This window comes from Electrona antarctica, assembly GCF_951216825.1.
Source record: "Electrona antarctica genome assembly, chromosome: 21".
Lineage (NCBI taxonomy): Eukaryota > Metazoa > Chordata > Actinopteri > Myctophiformes > Myctophidae > Electrona > Electrona antarctica.
The window spans coordinates 9,466,931-9,487,191 of record NC_136802.1 but is presented as its reverse complement, the minus strand read 5'-3'; the positions used below and the strand labels follow the sequence as shown (position 1 = coordinate 9,487,191).

The 20,261-nt window shown below is 43.0% G+C and overlaps 1 protein-coding gene across 1 annotated transcript in view; it reads left to right on the top strand.

The window, feature by feature from the left end:
* The window catches only part of LOC306913842 (GTPase IMAP family member 8-like), a gene marked incomplete at both ends in the record, with an annotated part of 36,976 nt that extends 16,978 nt beyond the window's left edge, over positions 1-19,998 (top strand). The window contains 8 exons of the mRNA XM_079490652.1: positions 11,058-11,114; positions 11,331-11,759; positions 12,302-12,997; positions 13,684-13,805; positions 15,260-15,905; positions 18,495-18,562; positions 18,814-18,952; positions 19,841-19,998. Coding sequence (XP_079346778.1) covers positions 11,058-11,114; positions 11,331-11,759; positions 12,302-12,997; positions 13,684-13,805; positions 15,260-15,905; positions 18,495-18,562; positions 18,814-18,952; positions 19,841-19,998 — 2,315 coding nt within the window. The remainder of the gene's footprint in view (positions 1-11,057; positions 11,115-11,330; positions 11,760-12,301; positions 12,998-13,683; positions 13,806-15,259; positions 15,906-18,494; positions 18,563-18,813; positions 18,953-19,840) is intronic.
* Positions 19,999-20,261: the final 263 nt, after the last annotated feature.

The window sequence follows — 20,261 nt, the reverse complement described above, 5'->3', positions numbered from 1 at the left end:
GAGGGTCCATTTGGTTCCATATGTACTCTCAGAGTTACAGACCTGTGAGGGTCCATTTGGTTCCATATGTACTCTGAGTTACAGACCTGTGAGGGTCCATTTGGTTCCATATGTACACTCAGAGTTACAGACCTGTGAGGGTCCATTTGGTTCCATATGTACTCTCAGAGTTACAGACCTGTAAGGGTCCATTTGGTTCCATATGTACTCTCAGAGTTACAGACCTGTGAGGGTCCATTTGGTTCCATATGTACTCTCTCAGAGTTACAGACCTGTGAGGGTCCATTTGGTTCCATATGTACTCTCAGAGTTACAGACCTGTGAGGGTCCATTTGGTTCCATATGTACTCTCAGAGTTACAGACCTGTGAGGGTCCATTTGGTTCCATATGTACTCTCAGAGTTACAGACCTGTGAGGGTCCATTTGGTTCCATATGTACTCTCAGAGTTACAGACCTGTGAGGGTCCATTTGGTTCCATATGTACTCTCAGAGTTACATACCTGTGAGGGTCCATTTGAACCCTCTTTGAAAACCGCTGGTCTAAATATATTATATTCATTATATTGTCCAATGTGTGATATAACAATATAACAGTAATGACAACAAACCTATAATAACAGCAGATTATTCTAACTTACTGTATGTTAATGTTTTACAGTTCAACCAACAGCTGTAGACAGGATGGCCAGTGGAACCTCAGCTTCCATCACTGGTGAGTTCTATCAACCCTTTAGAACTGGGAAAGGATCTGTGTGGTTTTAGAGTTCAGCTAAACATATATATAGGCCTATATATACTTTATAGCAATGTAGTTTTATCAGAAAACTCTTAGGATTTAGAACAGAGGTTCTAGTATAGCAGATCTATAGCATAGCAGATCTATAGGATAGCAGATCTATAGCATAGCAGATCTATAGCATAGCAGATCTACAAATTCACAGCACGTCACTTTGTGCCACGCTGCAAGGTTTATTAGAACAATCCTCAGTGTTGAGTGTTGGAAAAATGCATTCATATTAAAATGTTGTATATTTTAACACAAATCCTCTCTTCTGGGGGTCCCTGGAAACATATTTTCCGATGGAGCAGGGGGGGTCCGCCGCAGCCAAATACACATCATTCTGGGTGTCCTTGACTTGAAAACGTTTGAGATCTACTGATTTAGAAGGCATGTGTAGAATCAGCCTCAGGTCTTAATACGTTAGATCAGATGAAATCATTGTGCCAGTCACAATGTGGGACAGGGTCTCAGTTTGAACACTGATGCCTGTCAGTCACAATGTGGGACAGGGTCTCAGTTTGAACACTAATGCCTGTCAGTCACAATGTGGGACAGGGTCTCAGTTTGAACACTGATGCCTGCCAGTCACAATGTGGGACAGGGTCTCAGTTTGAACACTGATGGCTGTCAGTCACAATGTGGGACAGGGTCTCAGTTTGAACACTGATGGCTGCCAGTCACAATGTGGGACAGGGTCTCAATTTGAACACTGATGCCTGTCAGTCACAATGTGGGACAGGGTCTCAGTTTGAACACTGATGGCTGTCAGTCACAATGTGGGACAGGGTCTCAGTTTGAACACTGATGCCTGTCAGTCACAATGTGGGACAGGGTCTCAGTTTGAACACTGATGCCTGTCAGTCACAATGTGGGACAGGGTCTCAATTTGAACACTGATGCCTGCCAGTCACAATGTGGGACAGGGTCTCAGTTTGAACACTGATGCCTGTCAGTCACAATGTGGGTCTCAGTTTGAACACTGATGCCTGTCAGTCACAATGTGGGACAGGGTCTCAGTTTGAACACTGATGGCTGCCAGTCACAATGTGGGACAGGGTCTCAGTTTAAACACTGATGCCTGTCAGTCACAATGTGGGACAGGGTCTCAGTTTGAACACTGATGCCTGTCAGTCACAATGTGGGACAGGGTCTCAGTTTGAACACTGATGGCTGTCAGTCACAATGTGGGACAGGGTCTCAGTTTGAACACTGATGCCTGTCAGTCACAATGTGGGACAGGGTTTCAGTTTGAACACTGATGGCTGCCAGTCACAATGTGGGACAGGGTCTCAATTTGAACACTGATGGCTGCCAGTCACAATGTGGGACAGGGTCTCAATTTGAACACTGATGGCTGCCAGTCACAATGTGGGACAGGGTCTCAGTTTGAACACTGATGGCTGCCAGTCACAATGTGGGACAGGGTCTCAGTTTGAACACTGATGGCTGCCAGTCACAATGTGGGACAGGGTCTCAGTTTGAACACTGATGCCTGTCAGTCACAATGTGGGACAGGGTCTCAGTTTGAACACTGATGCCTGTCAGTCACAATGTGGGACAGGGTCTCAGTTTGAACACTGATGCCTGTCAGTCACAATGTGGGACAGGGTCTCAGTTTGAACACTGATGCCTGTCAGTCACAATGTGGGACAGGGTCTCAGTTTGAACACTGATGCCTGTCAGTCACAATGTGGGACAGGGTCTCAGTTTGAACACTGATGGCTGCCAGTCACAATGTGGGACAGGGTCTCAGTTTGAACACTGATGCCTGCCAGTCACAATGTGGGACAGGGTCTCAGTTTGAACACTGATGGCTGCCAGTCACAATGTGGGACAGGGTCTCAGTTTGAACACTGATGGCTGCCAGTCACAATGTGGGACAGGGTCTCAGTTTGAACACTGATGCCTGCCAGTCACAATGTGGGACAGGGTCTCAGTTTGAACACTGATGGCTGCCAGTCACAATGTGGGACAGGGTCTCAGTTTGAACACTGATGGCTGCCAGTCACAATGTGGGACAGGGTCTCAGTTTGTGGGATGCCTGAGGGTCTGTCCCAGACACTCTGTCACTCTGTAACTATAATGGAGAGGACATGTCTGGGAATGATAGTTTTCCTTTGAGATTTATGCAGTACCTCTTGTCGTCCAGTAGGTGTCCTACCTGACCATTGATTAATTGATTGAAATATGTACCGGTATTAACAGTTTGCAGAATTACAGTACATTTCAGTCACAACTAAATACAAAGACTGTTAACTGTGAGTGGACGACACCATAAAGCATTACACTTGTTTACAAGAGGGTCCACCACGTGCACTCTGACAGTGTCCTGACTTATTTGAAAGCAAGTTACTTTGTTTGCAAATATATTGCCCTATAAAAACGCTGCTAAACCGTATGCACCTACATACATTGTTCCTGTATACTTGTTTCCCAATGTAATGTATTATATTGTTTTAGTTTTTTTGTATTGTGGGACTGCAGATGAAAACTATAGCTTCCTTGCCAAATCCGTCATATTCACATTAAATTAACATTAATGTAGATAGAATACTTTATTGGCAGTTTAAGAAAATTACAGAAAATGACATTTTAAAAAACGCCAAATGGACGTAGACACAAAAAAGCCTTGGCTTGTTTCCATTGTGGTCCACTATTGTGTCCATTAATATGCACTGCCCTAAATAAAGTGATACAGTAAAGGTCCAGCAGAACACTGGACTCACGGCCTGGGCCGCGGCTGAGCGGTACAGGCACCTCGGACGGCAACCCAGCCTGACGGCGTGTCGCAGGTTCGAGTCCCGAGCCCGTCGGCCTTTGACGCATGTCTATTATCTCCTGAGCCCTTAAATGTTTTAAATGATGAATATCAACTGTTGCCCTCCATGAGGCGGGTTAGAGTCCCTAAATATAAGATAAACAGGCTAAAGAACTCTTTTGTAGTTTTGTATACTGCTTTTAATAATATAATGCTTGTAGTGGATTCAGAATCCTGTCAGAGTCCCAGATCTAAACTAATGCTTGTAGTGGATTCAGAATACCGTCAGAGTCCCAGATCTAAACTAATGCTTGTAGTGGATTCAGAATCCTGTCAGAGTCCCAGATCTAAACTAATGCTTGTAGTGGATTCAGAATACCGTCAGAGTCCCAGATCTAAACTAATGCTTGTAGTGGATTCAGAATCCTGTCAGAGTCCCAGATCTAAACTAATGCTTGTAGTGGATTCAGAATCCTGTCAGAGTCCCAGATCTAAACTAATGCTTGTAGTGGATTCAGAATCCCATCAGAGTCCCAGATCTAAACTAATGCTTGTAGTGGATTCAGAATCCTGTCGGAGTCCCAGATCTAAACTAATGCTTGTAGTGGATTCAGAATCCTGTCAGAGTCCCAGATCTAAACTAAAGCTTGTAGTGGATTCAGAATCCTGTCAGAGTCCCAGATGGACTTTGTTCAGGCCTGAAGCCAGTGATGTAGCTCAGTGTAGCTGTTTTAGATTAATATCAGTGTAGCTGTTTTAAATTAATATCAGGGTGAACATGCATAAAGGGAGTGGCAACATGAGGTTAACGTCCTTTAATGCAATCAGATGTATGGGCTGTCAATCAGATAGGCCTTTTCTGTGTGGATGTATGGGCTGTCAATCAGATAGGCCTTTTCTGTGTGGATGTATGGGCTGTCAATCAGATAGGACTTTTCTGTGTTGATGTATGGGCTGTCAATCAGATAGGACTTTTCTGTGTTGATGTATGGGCTGTCAATCAGATAGGACTTTTCTGTGTGGATGTATGGGCTGTCAATCAGATAGGCCTTTTCTGTGTGGATGTATGGGCTGTCAATCAGATAGGACTTTTCTGTGTTGATGTATGGGCTGTCAATCAGATAGGACTTTTCTGTGTTGATGTATGGGCTGTCAATCAGATAGGACTTTTCTGTGTGGATGTATGGGCTGTCAATCAGATAGGCCTTTTCTGTGTGGATGTATGGGCTGTCAATCAGATAGGACTTTTCTGTGTTGATGTATGGGCTGTCAATCAGATAGGACTTTTCTGTGTGGATGTATGGGCTGTCAATCAGATAGGCCTTTTCTGTGTGGATGTATGGGCTGTCAATCAGATAGGACTTTTTGTGTGGATGTATAGGCTGTCAATCAGATAGGACTTTTCTTTGTGGATGTATGGGCTGTCAATCAGATAGGACTTTTCTGTGTGGATGTATGGGCTGTCAATCAGATAGGACTTTTCTGTGTTGATGTATGGGCTGTCAATCAGATAGGACTTTTCTGTGTGGATGTATGGGCTGTCAATCAGATAGGCCTTTTCTGTTTGGATGTATGGGCTGTCAATCAGATAGGACTTTTCTGTTTGGATGTATGGGCTGTCAATCAGATAGGACTTTTCTGTTTGGATGTATGGGCTGTCAGGGCAAAAGATATATTATTAAGCATTGGAAGTAACAGACGCTTTATTTCACTTTTAATGTCCATTAATTTCACATCATAATATTAATCTCCTATGGGGCCATACAGAGCCTCTGTGTGTCACCAGTCAGACTACAGATGGACAGAGAGACTCTTCTGGCATAAAGAAAGGTCCATAACAAAGTCAATTCTCTCCTGATTTGTCTCACAAAACAAAACAAAAGCCATTTCAGTATGAACATCTTGGAAACAGTGTGTGCCTTGTGATGATTGTGTCCAGTATTTAGTTCAGTGACCATGGAGTTAAGAATGGATCATAAGCTGTGTTCACGTTCACTCTCCCATTGGAAATGAATAGACTCCAACCTGCTCCCTGTCTCCTAATAATGAATAGACTCCAACCTGCTCCCGGTCTCCTAATAATGAATAGACTCCAACCTGCTCCCTGTCTCCTAATCATGTGTCTGGCTGTCTGCCCACTTCACGCAGATACGGGGAAGTAAAGCAAAGTTGGCACCTCTTGCTATTGGCCTCTTGGGTCAAGGCCAGAAAGTATTGTTTTCCACTCAGAAGGGGCATATCTTCCAGGTATGATGATGATATCAGGTGCATACCTTCTATAACCAAAGGGGGGCACACCAACCCCTTTTTATAGTAATTGTCTCCACCAGGCCGAAGGCATGGGGAGAGAGTATGTTTTGCACTCCGTCCGTCCGTCCGTCCGTGTGTGTGTTTCCGTCCGTCCTTCCGTCTGTGAACAGCTAATCTCCGGCACCGTTAACCCGGTCGATGCCAAATTTTGCACACACACTCCCTGTATGCCAACGATGAACCTCTGCCCCAACATTTCCAGAACGGCCTGTTATAGCGCCACCAGGAGGCCGCTTTGTGCAAAACAAGTTTTTGGACAGTACACCTACAGATTTTGTCCAAACATCACGCAAATTGGTACACAGTCTCTCTAGAGCCATTCAACGAAACGGGTCTTTCAGATTTCTCAGACTCCATCCTGATTCGCAGGAGTGCTCAGTTTCAAAAAAGATGCTGCAAATCATGAACACATCGTGTGATTTCCGTGAAATTGTGCACGCACATTCCCACTAGGTCGAGGAAGAAATGCCACATGAACATTTTCAACTCAGCCTCATGGTGGCGCTATAACTGGCCGAAAAGTGTTTTTACCTCTAACTGCACGGATCTGTGGATAACTTTGTATGCCAACTCCCTAGAGGCCAAGGAAAAACCATTGCCTGGAATTTTTCACATCTGCTCTTTATAGCGCCACCAGGAGGCCGACATATGTAAAACACATTTTCTAATATTATCCAAATTTCACGCAAATCTTCTTCATAATCATGTGATCAAGACGGGTTTGTTTGATTTCTCATAATCCTCATTAACTAACTCATTGGATACGATTGGCTTCTAAACCTTTCAGGAGTAGCCCGTTTTGTATCCGTTTTGTACAAATCACCACAACTACTCAACGCAGCGTCCGATTGTGGTGAAACTGCATGCATATTCCCACTAGGCTTTGGAAGAAATGCCACTTGACAGTTTTCAAATCAGCCTCATGGTGGCGCTACAACAGGCCAAGCCGCGTCACACACACACGTTTATATTGCTCCTAAACATTTTGCCAAACATCACACACACACTCCTATCCTCCTGGTGGAGACCTGTGCCCAGAAGGGCACTTTTTCTAGTTTTATTGTATCCTGGTTTTAGCAGCTCCTATTTGTCTGATTCTAGTGACCTTTTAAGTTTAACCTCTGTCATCATTGAGAGAGTGTTGCTTGGTGATTTAAACCTGCATCTAAATCAATGTTGCTCTGAATGTCCTCATAGTGGAGGAGCTTAGGGAGAGAAAAGGGTGATTTTGCACTAATTTGTCTAAAAGCTCCACATTTTGTCGCCCAGGGCTGCTCTAATGATTTAGCTACGGTGCCCGAGGCCGTCGACCTTGGGAAACTTTGCCTGGCTATATAGAAGTGTCTATTTGTACGTCTCTAAATGTTTTGATGAATTGAACAAGGTGGACCCTCTTGTAAACAAGTGTAATGCTTTATTGGGTCGTCCACTCACAGTTAACAGTCTTTGTATTGAGTTGTGCTTGAAATGTACTGTAATTCTGCAAACTGTTAATAAATATTTCAATCAATCAATCAAAAACAGCGGCTGAAAGCTGGAGTACTATTAACAACCTATATAAGAAAAACATTTCTAAATGTCATTCTGCTTTCAGTAGCATGTGACGTGTCAAACTAGGGGGGGGTCATGATTCTGAATGCATTCTATAGGGGGGGGGGGGGGGGGTGGTCATGATTCTGAATGCATTCCAAGTATTAGTTCTGCACGAAAAACACTCCTTGGGCTGAATTCGGCCACTTGCCCAAATGTGATGACCTCATCACATTTGTGACAGCTAATATGGCCGTTTTTAGCCCAAGGAGTGTTTTTCGTGCAAAACTAATTTCTTGTAGTGGATTCAGAATCCTGTCAGAGTCCCAGATCTAAACTAATGCTTGTAGTGGATTCAGAATCCTGTCAGAGTCCCAGATCTAAACTAATGCTTGTAGTGGATTCAGAATCCTGTCAGAGTCCCAGATCTAAACTAATGCTTGTAGTGGATTCAGAATCCTGTCAGAGTCCCAGATCTAAACTAATGCTTGTAGTGGATTCAGAATCCTGTCAGAGTCCCAGATCTAAACTAATGCTTGTAGTGGATTCAGAATCCTGTCAGAGTCCCAGATCTAAACTAATGCTTGTAGTGGATTCAGAATCAATGTCCCAGATGGACTTTATTGAGTAGAACTCCCTTCAGTCCAGAGAGGTTCTGTTGATGTTTAATCTGCTTTTATTCACCTGTCACTTTATACCTGTTGTTTATCCTGATCTGACTTGGTTTGACATGTTTATTATTTTATTTACTGGACTCTGTCTTCTGGCTGCATGCTTTTTATAATGTAATCCTTAACCCCTTTTGGTGTTTTTACTAAGCATTATGTTATACTTTAGCTATTTAAAAATAGCAGATCTACAAGCTCGTAGCGCGCCACCGAGTGGCGCGCTACGAGCTTGTAGGTCTGCTATTTTAGAAAAATCGTGAAAATCCGGCACAAATCTTTGAATATATATATATTCTTTCAGAAGACTTTTTTTTAATTCCGACGTCAGGCCTAGGGCCATTCCACCGCTGAAAGAAACTGCAATCAGTCAATAATAATAGTATTTGTAGTAGATAACAGCAGCACAATTTGAGTCCAGGAAGGAAGTGAGACTGCATTTTCCACCCAGGACAGTGTTTATTGTGTCCTAAACATCATTAAAATAAGTTCTGGTTGCAAAAGAGGTGAAGTGGCCCTTTAACGAAGTAGAAGTTGCTGTTGACGTTTTGACCTGCAGTCTAGTGTCCAATCACATCGTAGTAACCATCACTGGGCCAGTCTAGTGTCCAATCACATCGTAGTAACCATCACTGGGCCAGTTTAGTGTCCAATCACATCATAGTAACATCACTGGGCCAGTCTAGTGTCCAATCACATCGTAGTAACATCACTGGGCCAGTCTAGTGTCCAATCACATCGTAGTAACATCACTGGGCCAGTCTAGTGTCCAATCACATCGTAGTAACCATCACTGGGCCAGTCTAGTGTCCAATCACATCGTAGTAACATCACTGGGCCAGTCTAGTGTCCAATCACATCGTAGTAACATCACTGGGCCAGTCTAGTGTCACATCGTAGTAACCATCACTGGGCCAGTTTAGTGTCCAATCACATCGTAGTAACATCACTGGGCCAGTCTAGTGTCCAATCACATCGTAGTAACATCACTGGGCCAGTTTAGTGTCCAATCACATCATAGTAACCATCACTGGGCCAGTTTAGTGTCCAATCACATCGTAGTAACATCACTGGGCCAGTTTAGTGTCCAATCACATCATAGTAACATCACTGGGCCAGTCTAGTGTCCAATCACATCGTAGTATCATCACTGGGCCAGTCTAGTGTCCAATCACATCATAGTAACATCACTGGGCCAGTCTAGTGTCCAATCACATCATAGTAACATCACTGGGCCAGTCTAGTGTCCAATCACATCGTAGTATCATCACTGGGCCAGTCTAGTGTCCAATCAGGTCGTAGTAACATCACTGGGCCAGTCTAGTGTCCAATCACATCATAGTAACATCACTGGGCCAGTCTAGTGTCCAATCACATCGTAGTATCATCACTGGGCCAGTCTAGTGTCCAATCACATCATAGTAACATCACTGGGCCAGTCTAGTGTCCAATCACATCATAGTAACATCACTGGGCCAGTCTAGTGTCGAATCACATCATAGTAACATCACTGGGCCAGTCTAGTGTCCAATCACATCATAGTAACATCACTGGGCCAGTCTAGTGTCCAATCACATCGTAGTATCATCACTGGGCCGCCATGTGTCCCTGGAAAATAGCGGAAAATAGCAGATCTACAAGCTCACAATGCATTGCGATACTACGTGTATTGAGCTTGTGGATCTGCTATTTTCACCACTTTTTTTTGTAATGAATGTGGATACGAGGTTAGAACAACAAGAAAGGCTTGTTAACATCTGCTTTCACCTGCTGCTGGGGTTGTGTGTGTGTGTGTGTGTGTGTGTGTGTGTGTGTGTGTGTGTGTGTGTGTGTGTGTGTGTGTGTGTGTGTGTGTGTGTGTGTGTGTGTGTGTGTGTGTGTGTGGAAAATGACAGACAGTGAGGAATGTGATTATCACTGTAACAGTTATATTATTAGTAATGTTTATGTGCACGCAAGCACGCACACGCACACACGCACGCACACAGAGCTCTGTGGTTAGTTCAGTCAAAATTAATGTGTGAATCCAGGCTCTAAATAATGAATCAGTAGGTCTAGTGTGGACACACTAATGTTGACATGGTGTCGGTCAGAGAACTATTACATGTGAGAGAGATGTTGTGATGGAGACACATTTAGAGTCTGTTCATCTCTAGCAGTGGTTCTGAAATCTACCATGAACTGGAACCAAATGGACCTGAGGGTCCATTTGGTGCAGGTCCCTCTTTGAAAACCGCTGGTCTAAATATATTATATTCATTATATTGTCCAATGTGTGATATAACAATATAACAGTAATGACAACAAACCTATAATAACAGCAGATTATTGTAACTTACTGTATGTTAATGTTTTACAGTTCAACCAACAGCTGTAGACAGGATGGCCAGTGGAACCTCAGCTTCCATCACTGGTGAGTTCTATCAACCCTTTAGAACTGGGAAAGGATCTGTGTGGTTTTACAGTTCAGCTAAACGTATATATAGGCCTATATATACTGGATAGCAATGTAGTTTTATCAGAAAACTCTTAGGATTTAGAACAGAGGTTCTAGTATAGCAGATCTATAGCATAGCAGATCTATAGGATAGCATATCTATAGGATAGCATATCTATAGCATAGCAGATCTATAGCATAGCATATCTATAGCATAGCATATCTATAGGATAGCATATCTATAGCATAGCATATCTATAGGATAGCAGATCTATAGCAAAGCAGATCTATAGCATAGCAGATCTATAGGATAGCAGATCTATAGCATAGCAGATCTATAGCATAGCAGATCTACAAGCTCACAGCATGACACGCCTCAGTGTTGAGTGTTTGAAAAATGTGGAATAATAAAAATGTGGAATATTTTCCTTGACTTGAAAACGTTTGAGAACTACTGATTTAGAAGGCATTTGTAGAATCGGCCTCAGGTCTAAATCAGATGAAACCAACAAACTGATACTGGTTTAGTCACATCTGTGATTTTTATCAATATTATGTTTATTTCTCCAACCAGGGAAGAACAGCGAGCCGTCAGAACTGAGCATTGTTCTGATCGGGGGAAGACGTGGAGGTAGACCCAGTGCAAAGAGTTCAGTAGGAAACCTCATCCTGGGCAGAGATGGTTTTAAAACAAACACAACTAAGAGTGTCATGAGACAAGAGTTAGTGTCAGGGAGACAGGTCAGTGTGGTCGACACTCCAGGATGGTTGTCTTCTCGTCCCCTAGATCTGACCCCAAAACTGACCCAGTTAGAAATCCAACATAGTGTGAGTCTGTGTCCTCCAGGACCACATGCCTTCGTCCTAGTGCTGCCATTGGACACCCCAAATGTAGGAACAGATCTGTCAGCGGAGGAGCATGTGAGTCTTCTCCTCAGTGACCGAGTGTGGAAACGCGCTATTATGGTGTTCACTGTAGCTGATAAAACCAACATGAGACCTGATCTCATTAGATCTAATCGTCAATTAAGATATCTCACTGAGAAATGTGAAGGCCGCTTCCATGTTCTTAACATCAGTGACAGAGGAGATGGTAGTCAGGTCACACAGCTGATGGAGAAGATAGATCAGATGGTGAAGAGTAGTGGTGGTCACTATGAGACAGAAGAACACGTCTCAGAGGAACTGAAGGAGAAGGAGAGAACTATCAGCAGAAGAGCAGAACAAAGGAGGACAGACTCTCTGAAACGAACCACTGGACTTCCAAAAGATACTGGTACACCCACACATACACACACACACACACACACACACAGTCACACACACACACACACACACACACACACACACACACACACACACACACACACACACACACACACACACACACACACACACACACACACACACACACACACACACACACACACACACACACACACACACACACAGTAGTCTAAGTAGTAATGTACGTACGTTAGTATTATTCTATGATGTCTCCTGGTGGACATTCTGAACTGTACACTGAACAAACCTAATTAGATATTATGAATTAGATATTAGGAACAACATATAATTTCCTGGACATTGCATCCTGGTTCTTAATCAATCATCATTCCTAATATGGGCATGTCATTACACTGTAGGCGAACATTTCCAAGCAGATCTACAAGCTCAAAACATATTGTGTTAATTGTGAGCTTGTAGATCTGCTATTGTTTGCCATTTGTACTGCGATGAATGATGAAATAATGATATGTCTCCAGTTTTTAAATAAGAAGCTGTCAAAGTGAAAGTAAACAATGTTTTCTCTGACAGGACTGACTGACCTCAGGATTCTGCTGCTGGGAAGGTACGACTCTGGGAAGAGTTCAGCAGGAAACACCATTCTGGGAGGGAGTGGTTTTCAAACTGAACTGAGGTCAGTGCAGTGTGAGGTGAGACAGGGTAGCGTAGCAGGGAGACATGTGACAGTGGTGGACTCACCAGGCTGGTACTACAACCATCCCCTACAGGACACCTCAGAGATGGACAGACTGGAGATCCAGGACAGTGTGTCTCTCTGTCCTCCTGGACCACATGCTGTCCTTCTGGCCGTTCCTCTTCGTTATGCATTCACCAAAGCACAGAGAGTAGCAGTAGAGGAACACATGACCCTTCTGTCACAGAGCGCGTGGAGTCATGCTATAGTCCTGTTCACCTGTGGAGACCGTCTGGGAGACAGAAGCATCGAGCAGCACATCGAGGCTGAAGGAGAAGACCTCCGCTGGCTTCTTGACACATGTGGGAACAGGTACCATGTCTTCAACAACCAGAAGACAGATGACACTCAGGTCACAGAGCTGCTGCAGAAGATGGAGGAGATGGTGGCAGGAAACAGAGGTGGACACTATGAAGATGGTGGAGATGTTTCAGAGACGACGTCAGAGAGGAAGAAGATCAGAGAGGAACATGTCCACACATTGATGACCAAGACACAGAGACAAAGAACTGCTCTGAAAGCTCTGTTTGAAGGTGATGTTCATCTCTGTGTGTGTGTGTGTGTGTGTGTGTGTGTGTGTGTGTGTGTGTGTGTGTGTGTGTGTGTGTGTGTGTGTGTGTGTGTGTGTGTGTGTGTGTGTGTGTGTGTGCGCATGGATGGATCCTTTCCTGGTTTTAATGGGTTAAATAACAGTACTTGTTCCTCCATTGAACTGATCTAATGAACATTATATTATTGTATTGGTGCTTTAATTAATGCATTTCAACTCATTTACATAATTGATCACATGATACTAGTCAGTATAACTTCAAATGATACATTATGTATTGTTCTGTGGTCAGTTTAGTGCAATCATGTATGCAGTTTAATCTCACTAGTGTGTGTGTGTGTGTGTGTGTGTGTGTGTGTGTGTGTGTGTGTGTGTGTGTGTGTGTGTGTGTGTGTGCATGGATCCTTTCCTGGTTTTAATGGGTTAAATAACAGTACTTGTTCCTCCATTGAACTGATCTAATGAACATTATATTATTGTATTGGTGCTTTAATTAATGCATTTCAACTCATTTACATAATTGATCACATGATACTAGTCAGTATAACTTCAAATGATACATTATGTATTGTTCTGTGGTCAGTTTAGTGCAATCATTTATGCAGTTTAATCTCACTAGTGTGTGTGTGTGTGTGTGCGTGTGCGTGCGTGCGTGCGTGCGTGCGTCAGGAGAACATCAGAGTCTACCAGAGGTGAAGGTGATGCTGGTTGGTGGAGAACAGGCTCAGAGAAGCAGAGCTGGAGATCTCATACTGCAGAAGTCTGGTGTGTTTAAACGAACTCCACGCAAGGTGAGGAATATTATATGAATGTGATGTTATAATTATAATGAATGACTTCACTCTAAGTTAATAAACAGTAAAGAGATCAAATATGTTTTCTGAAGATAATGTAACAGTATATAATATTATACTATATATATATATATATATATATATATATATATATATATACTGTATATCTGCTGTCATGAATGTCTATTGATCATGTGATCAGTGAAGTGTCACTGATCAATACACAGAAATGTGTCATTTTAGATTTGTGCGGCTATTCATAAATAGCAGATGTACAGCTCATCGTACGTCTATTCATAAATAGCAGATGTACAGCTCATCGTACGTCTATTCATAAATAGCAGATGTACAGCTCATCCTACGTCACTTCTGCTATTTATAGTTTTTATTTATCTTGAAAATGTAACAACTACTAATTTAGAAGGCATTTGTAGAATCAGCATCTTAACCCATTGTGGGCGGGAACCACTTTTGGTGTTTCAAGCATTATGTTATGCTTTAGCTGTTGAAAAATAGCAGATCTACAAGCTCATAGCGCGGCACCGAGTGCCGCGCTATGAGCTTGTAGGTCTGCTATTTTTGAAAAATCGCAAAAATGCGGCGCAAATCTTTGAATATATATTCTTTCAGAGCGAACGTTTTCAACTCATCTTTGCTTCTGGGGGGGGGGGGGGGGGGGGGGGGGGGGTCCCTGGAACAACATATTTTGAGATGGGGGTTGGCGGCCAATTACATATAATCTTTGGGGTCCTTGACAATAAATATTGAGCACCGCTGATACAGAAACATGAGGCTTTTCAGAAAATTGTCATGATTTAGAAGATATTTTTTAAATGTGGACGTCAGGTCTAAATGGATGAATGTGTTAATAAACTGCTCTGAACATCCTGTGGAGAAGATAGAATGTCAAATGAACAGCTTTCAGACACAGAGTTTAAACTTTTAGAGATTTGTTCGTTTCAGAATTCAGATTAATGAACGATATTAATCCCATATTACTGTCACTGTTAAGCCCAACACACACCGTCTGTGAACGCCGCGTGTCAAAACAGCCGCCTCCGTTATTTTCATTGAACCTATCCCACACCGGCGGCGTCAGACGCGCGCTGGCGCACGTTCACGCCTCGCCTGACGCTCCGATACGCCGCTGTTCTATTTCCCAGGCGTTGCCGCGCGGCCTCCATCCGGGAATCCGTGGGCGTGGCTGGCCAGCCGCGCGGTAGCGCGCCGCGTCCTGTGGGTGTTGCTGTGACGCGCGGCAATACTGTGCCGCGTCGCTGCGCACCCGCATCACAGACGGTGTGTGTTGGGCTTTAGACAAAGTAAATGAGAATATATACATTCAGTGAGTTAATATCTGGTAAGATTTAAGAGCAACTCCAGTGAGGACAGAATAGAGTGAATGTTTTGATTATTATTATGACTAACATACAGTAAACTTCATATTCCAGGAGTTTAAAACCCAGACTAAAGTGACAGAATGTGTCAGACAACAGAGACGAGTTGCTGGAAGAAAAGTGAGTGTGGTGAACTGTCCAGACTGGTCGACTACACCTCCATCACAGAAGACCAAAGACGTCCTTCTACACGGTGCGACTCTGTGTTCTCCTGGACCCCACGCTGTCCTGGTGAATGTTCCTGTCTGGTCCAGTTTATGTGAAGCTGACAGGAGATCAGTGGAGGAACACATGGAGCTGCTGGGGGACAGAGTCTGGAGACGCGCTCTGGTTCTGTTCACATGGGGATGGTGGCTGGGAGGGAGACGTGTTGAGGAGTACATCGAGGCTGAAGGAGAACCTCTGAGGAGGATCCTGGAGAAATGTGGCTACAGGTACCATGTTCTAAACTCCAAGAAAGTGGACATTTCAGAAGTCACAGAGCTGATGGAGAAAATAGAAGACATGGTGATGAGGGACAGAGGACACTTTGGACAGATGACACTCATTAAAAGACTGAGAGGAAGAACAGAAGAACAATGGAAGAAGAGAGAGCAGGAGATGATAGAGAGGATGAGCAGGTCTGTGACGACGGAGCCAGAAGAACCAACCCTGCCAGCTGTCAGGAGAAGGAACAGCATGGTGCACCTTCCTCCGAGTAGTGAGTATCAATATCCTGTCTGCAGCATATTGGCATTGTTCATGCGTGCGTGCGTGCGTGCACAAAATGCTCTGTGCTGAATGCTCTGCTGACCTTTTGGATATATCATTGTAAATGTGTTGCTGTCTGTTGTCTTGTGTTCCAGTGAGTGTGTTTATATTGTCAGTGTAAATGTGTTGCTGTCTGTTGTCTTGTGTTCCAGTGAGTGTGTTTATATTGTCAGTGTAAATGTGTTGCTGTCTGTTGTCTTGTGTTCCAGTGAGTGTGTTTATATTGTCAGTGTAAATGTGTTGCTGTCTGTTGTCTTGTGTTCCAGTGAGTGTGTTTATATTGTCAGTGTAAATGTGTTGCTGTCTGTTGTCTTGTGTTCCAGTGTGTGTATATATTGTCAGTGTAAATGTGTTGCTGTCTGTTGTCTTGTGTTCCAGTGAGTGTGTTTATATTGTCAGTGTAAATGTGTTGCTGTCTGTTGTCTTGTGTTCCAGTGAGTGTGTTTATATTGTCAGTGTAAATGTGTTGCTGTCTGTTGTCTTGTGTTCCAGTGAGTGTGTTTATATTGTCAGTGTAAATGTGTTGCTGTCTGTTGTCTTGTGTTCCAGTGAGTGGAGGAAGTCGCTCTTCAGGATATGACACCGCCAGTGGAGCTCCAACCTTCACTGATGCTGATGTAAGTGTGAGAGAGGAAGATGTTTCATGGATGAAACTTTAGTCTGACTTTAATCACAAATATTTAAGTTCTCATTTCTTTACTTTATGTTTCATTGTATTTCCAGTCTGTGGTGACGGGGCCAGAAGAATCAACCCTGCCAGCTGTCAGGAGAAGGAACAGCAAAGGGCACCTTCCGCCGAGTAGTGAGTATCAATATCCTGTCTGCAGCATATTGGCATTGTTCCTGCGTGTGTGCGTGTGATGACCTTTTGTGTGTAAGAGGTCAAGAGGAACAGTGTCATGTAGGGTTTTCACATCCAGTTGTTTTTAATTTTATATTGTCAGTGTAAATGTGTTGCTGTCTGTTGTCTTGTGTTCCAGTGAGTGTGTTTATATTGTCAGTGTAAATGTGTTGCTGTCTGTTGTCTTGTGTTCCAGTGAGTGTGTTTATATTGTCAGTGTAAATGTGTTGCTGTCTGTTGTCTTGTGTTCCAGTGAGTGTGTTTATATTGTCAGTGTAAATGTGTTGCTGTCTGTTGTCTTGTGTTCCAGTGAGTGTGTTTATATTGTCAGTGTAAATGTGTTGCTGTCTGTTGTCTTGTGTTCCAGTGAGTGTGTTTATATTGTCAGTGTAAATGTGTTGCTGTCTGTTGTCTTGTGTTCCAGTGATTGTGTTTATATTGTCAGTGTAAATGTGTTTCTGTCTGTTGTCTTGTGTTCCAGTGAGAGTGTTTATATTGTCAGTGTAAATGTGTTGCTGTCTGTTGTCTTGTGTTCCAGTGAGTGTGTTTATATTGTCAGTGTAAATGTGTTGTCTGTTGTCTTGTGTTCCAGTGATTGTGTTTATATTGTCAGTGTAAATGTGTTTCTGTCTTGTGTTCCAGTGAGAGTGTTTATATTGTCAGTGTAAATGTGTTGCTGTCTGTTGTCTTGTGTTCCAGTGAGTGTGTTTATATTGTCAGTGTAAATGTGTTGCTGTCTGTTGTCTTGTGTTCCAGTGAGTGTGTTTATATTGTCAGTGTAAATGTGTTGCTGTCTGTTGTCTTGTGTTCCAGTGAGTGTGTTTATATTGTCAGTGTAAATGTGTTGCTGTCTGTTGTCTTGTGTTCCAGTGAGTGTGTTTATATTGTCAGTGTAAATGTGTTGCTGTCTGTTGTCTTGTGTTCCAGTGAGTGGAGGAAGTCGCTCTTCAGGATATGACACCGCCAGTGGAGCTCCAACCTTCACTGATGCTGATGTAAGTGTGAGAGAGGAAGATGTTTCATAGATGAAACTTTAGTCTGACTTTAATCACACACATTTAAGTTCTCATTTCGATACTTTATGTTTCATTGTATTTCCAGTCTGTGGTGACGGGGCTAGAAGAATCAACCCTGCCAGCTGTCAGGAGAAGGAACAGCAAAGTGCACCTTCCTCCGAGTAGTGAGTATCAATATCCTGTCTGCAGCATATTGGCATTGTTCCTGCGTGTGTGCTTGCATGCGCGTTTGTGTGCGTGTGATGACCTTTTGTGTGTAAGAGGTCAAGAGGAACAGTGTCATGTAGGGTTTTCACATCCAGTTGTTTTTAATTTTATATTGTCAGTGTAAATGTGTTGCTGTCTGTTGTCTTGTGTTCCAGTGAGTGTGTTTATATTGTCAGTGTAAATGTGTTGCCGTCTGTTGTCTTGTGTTCCATTGAGTGTGTTTATATTGTCAGTGTAAATGTGTTGCTGTCTGTGTTTATATTGTCAGTGTAAATGTGTTGCTGTCTGTTGTCTTGTGTTCCAGTGAGTGTGTTTATATTGTCAGTGTAAATGTGTTGCTGTCTGTTGTCTTGTGTTCCAGTGAGTGTGTTTATATTGTCAGTGTAAATGTGTTGCTGTCTGTTGTCTTGTGTTCCAGTGAGTGTGTTTATATTGTCAGTGTAAATGTGTTGCTGTCTGTTGTCTTGTGTTCCAGTGAGTGGAGGAACTCGCTCTTCAGGATTTGACACCATGAGTGTCGTTTCAAGCCAGGCAGAGACTGATGTAAGTGTTTCCATTGTGGTCTATGTATTACATTAATCAACATAGCATAACACTTTGTTGATAACTAAGAGCTTTGGTTATAAATTAAAATGTAACTGATCATATTTGTCCATTGTTGTTTTTATATAGGAAGATAAATCAGATTGAAGTACTGATGATTGATATACCATCTATCTGATATATCGGGATGATATTTGTGCTTTTTCACTAATTAAAAATGTCCCTCTCTTTCCTGTTGATATTGTGACAAGGAGACACGACACAAGAAGACTCTGTTTGAGAGACTGACAGGAGTTAAAACTCTAACAGCAGAAGAATGGAAGAAGAGAGAGGAGGAGCTGATCGAGACGATGTTGACGTTTGTGATGACGGAGCCACAAGAACCAAGTAGTGAGTCTTACTGTTGTCCTCTTATGTGGACATACATTACTTACTCAAATGTGTGTTTGTGCATTTCATAAAATAACAAGATTGGATGCATTTTCATTAAAGAATGATTAGTAGGCTGCTCTGAGATGAACATTTAGGGTGACCAGATGTCCCCCGGCCGTTGCGTGGAGTCTCTCATTTCCAAGACTTTTCAGGCGTCCCACAAATTGAGACCCTGTCCCACATTGTGACTGACAGGCATCAGTGTTCAAACTGAGACCCTGTCCCACATTGTGACTGACAGGCATCAGTGTTCAAACTGAGACCCTGCCCCACATTGTGACTTGACAGGCATCAGTGTTCAAACTGAGACCCTGTCTCACAGTGTGACTGACAGGCATCAGTGTTCAAACTGAGACCCTGTCCCACATTGTGACTGACAGGCATCAGTGTTCAAACTGAGACCCTGTCCCACATTGTGACTAGCAGGCATCAGTGTTCAAATTGAGACCCTGTCCCACATTGTGACTGGCAGGCATCAGTGTTCAAACTGAGACCCTGTCCCACATTGTGACTGACAGGCATCAGTGTTCAAACTGAGACCCTGTCCCACATTGTGACTGACAGGCATCAGTGTTCAAACTGAGACCCTGTCCCACATTGTGACTGACAGGCATCAGTGTTCAAATGCCCTAATTAAGTCAGTCCTCTAATAGTTGGCTTTCTGTTGTAAAGCTCTCTCGTTGTCTCTTTAAGCCCGTTATAATAATAGGCATGAGAAATATCCCCTAGGCTACAGTAGGCCTACCAGTAAGTCGGCCATACCACCATTTAGAACAAAATGTGAGGGTTTGTGTTTTTATTCTAATTGTAAATGTGTGGTGGTGTGTTTGTTGTCTTGTGTTGCAGTGAGTGGTGACACACCTTCTGCCAAGGTCTCAGATTGGCTGAACAGATATCCTGGACCAATAGCGCCCTCTTCAGGACATGACACCATGAGCAGCTCTGCTCCCAGCCAGGCAGACACTGGTGATGTGAGGAGTGTGAGAGATGAAGATGTTTCATAGATGAAAACTTTATTAGGCTTGAGTTATACTTTGTTGCACACACCGGTGTCACACGGATGAATAGCAGATCTACAAGCTCACACAACTAGTAGTGATGAGCATTGTTGTTCTTTTCAGTGAATCATTCAGCTCAGATCACTAAAACTTAACTTTTGAGTTGTACAGATCTACATTTGTATTAATATTATATGAACATATTTCTACATTGGTTGGTGTTTAAATCACTTTAGGTTCATGTTTATTGGTTAAATGTATTTTATCAT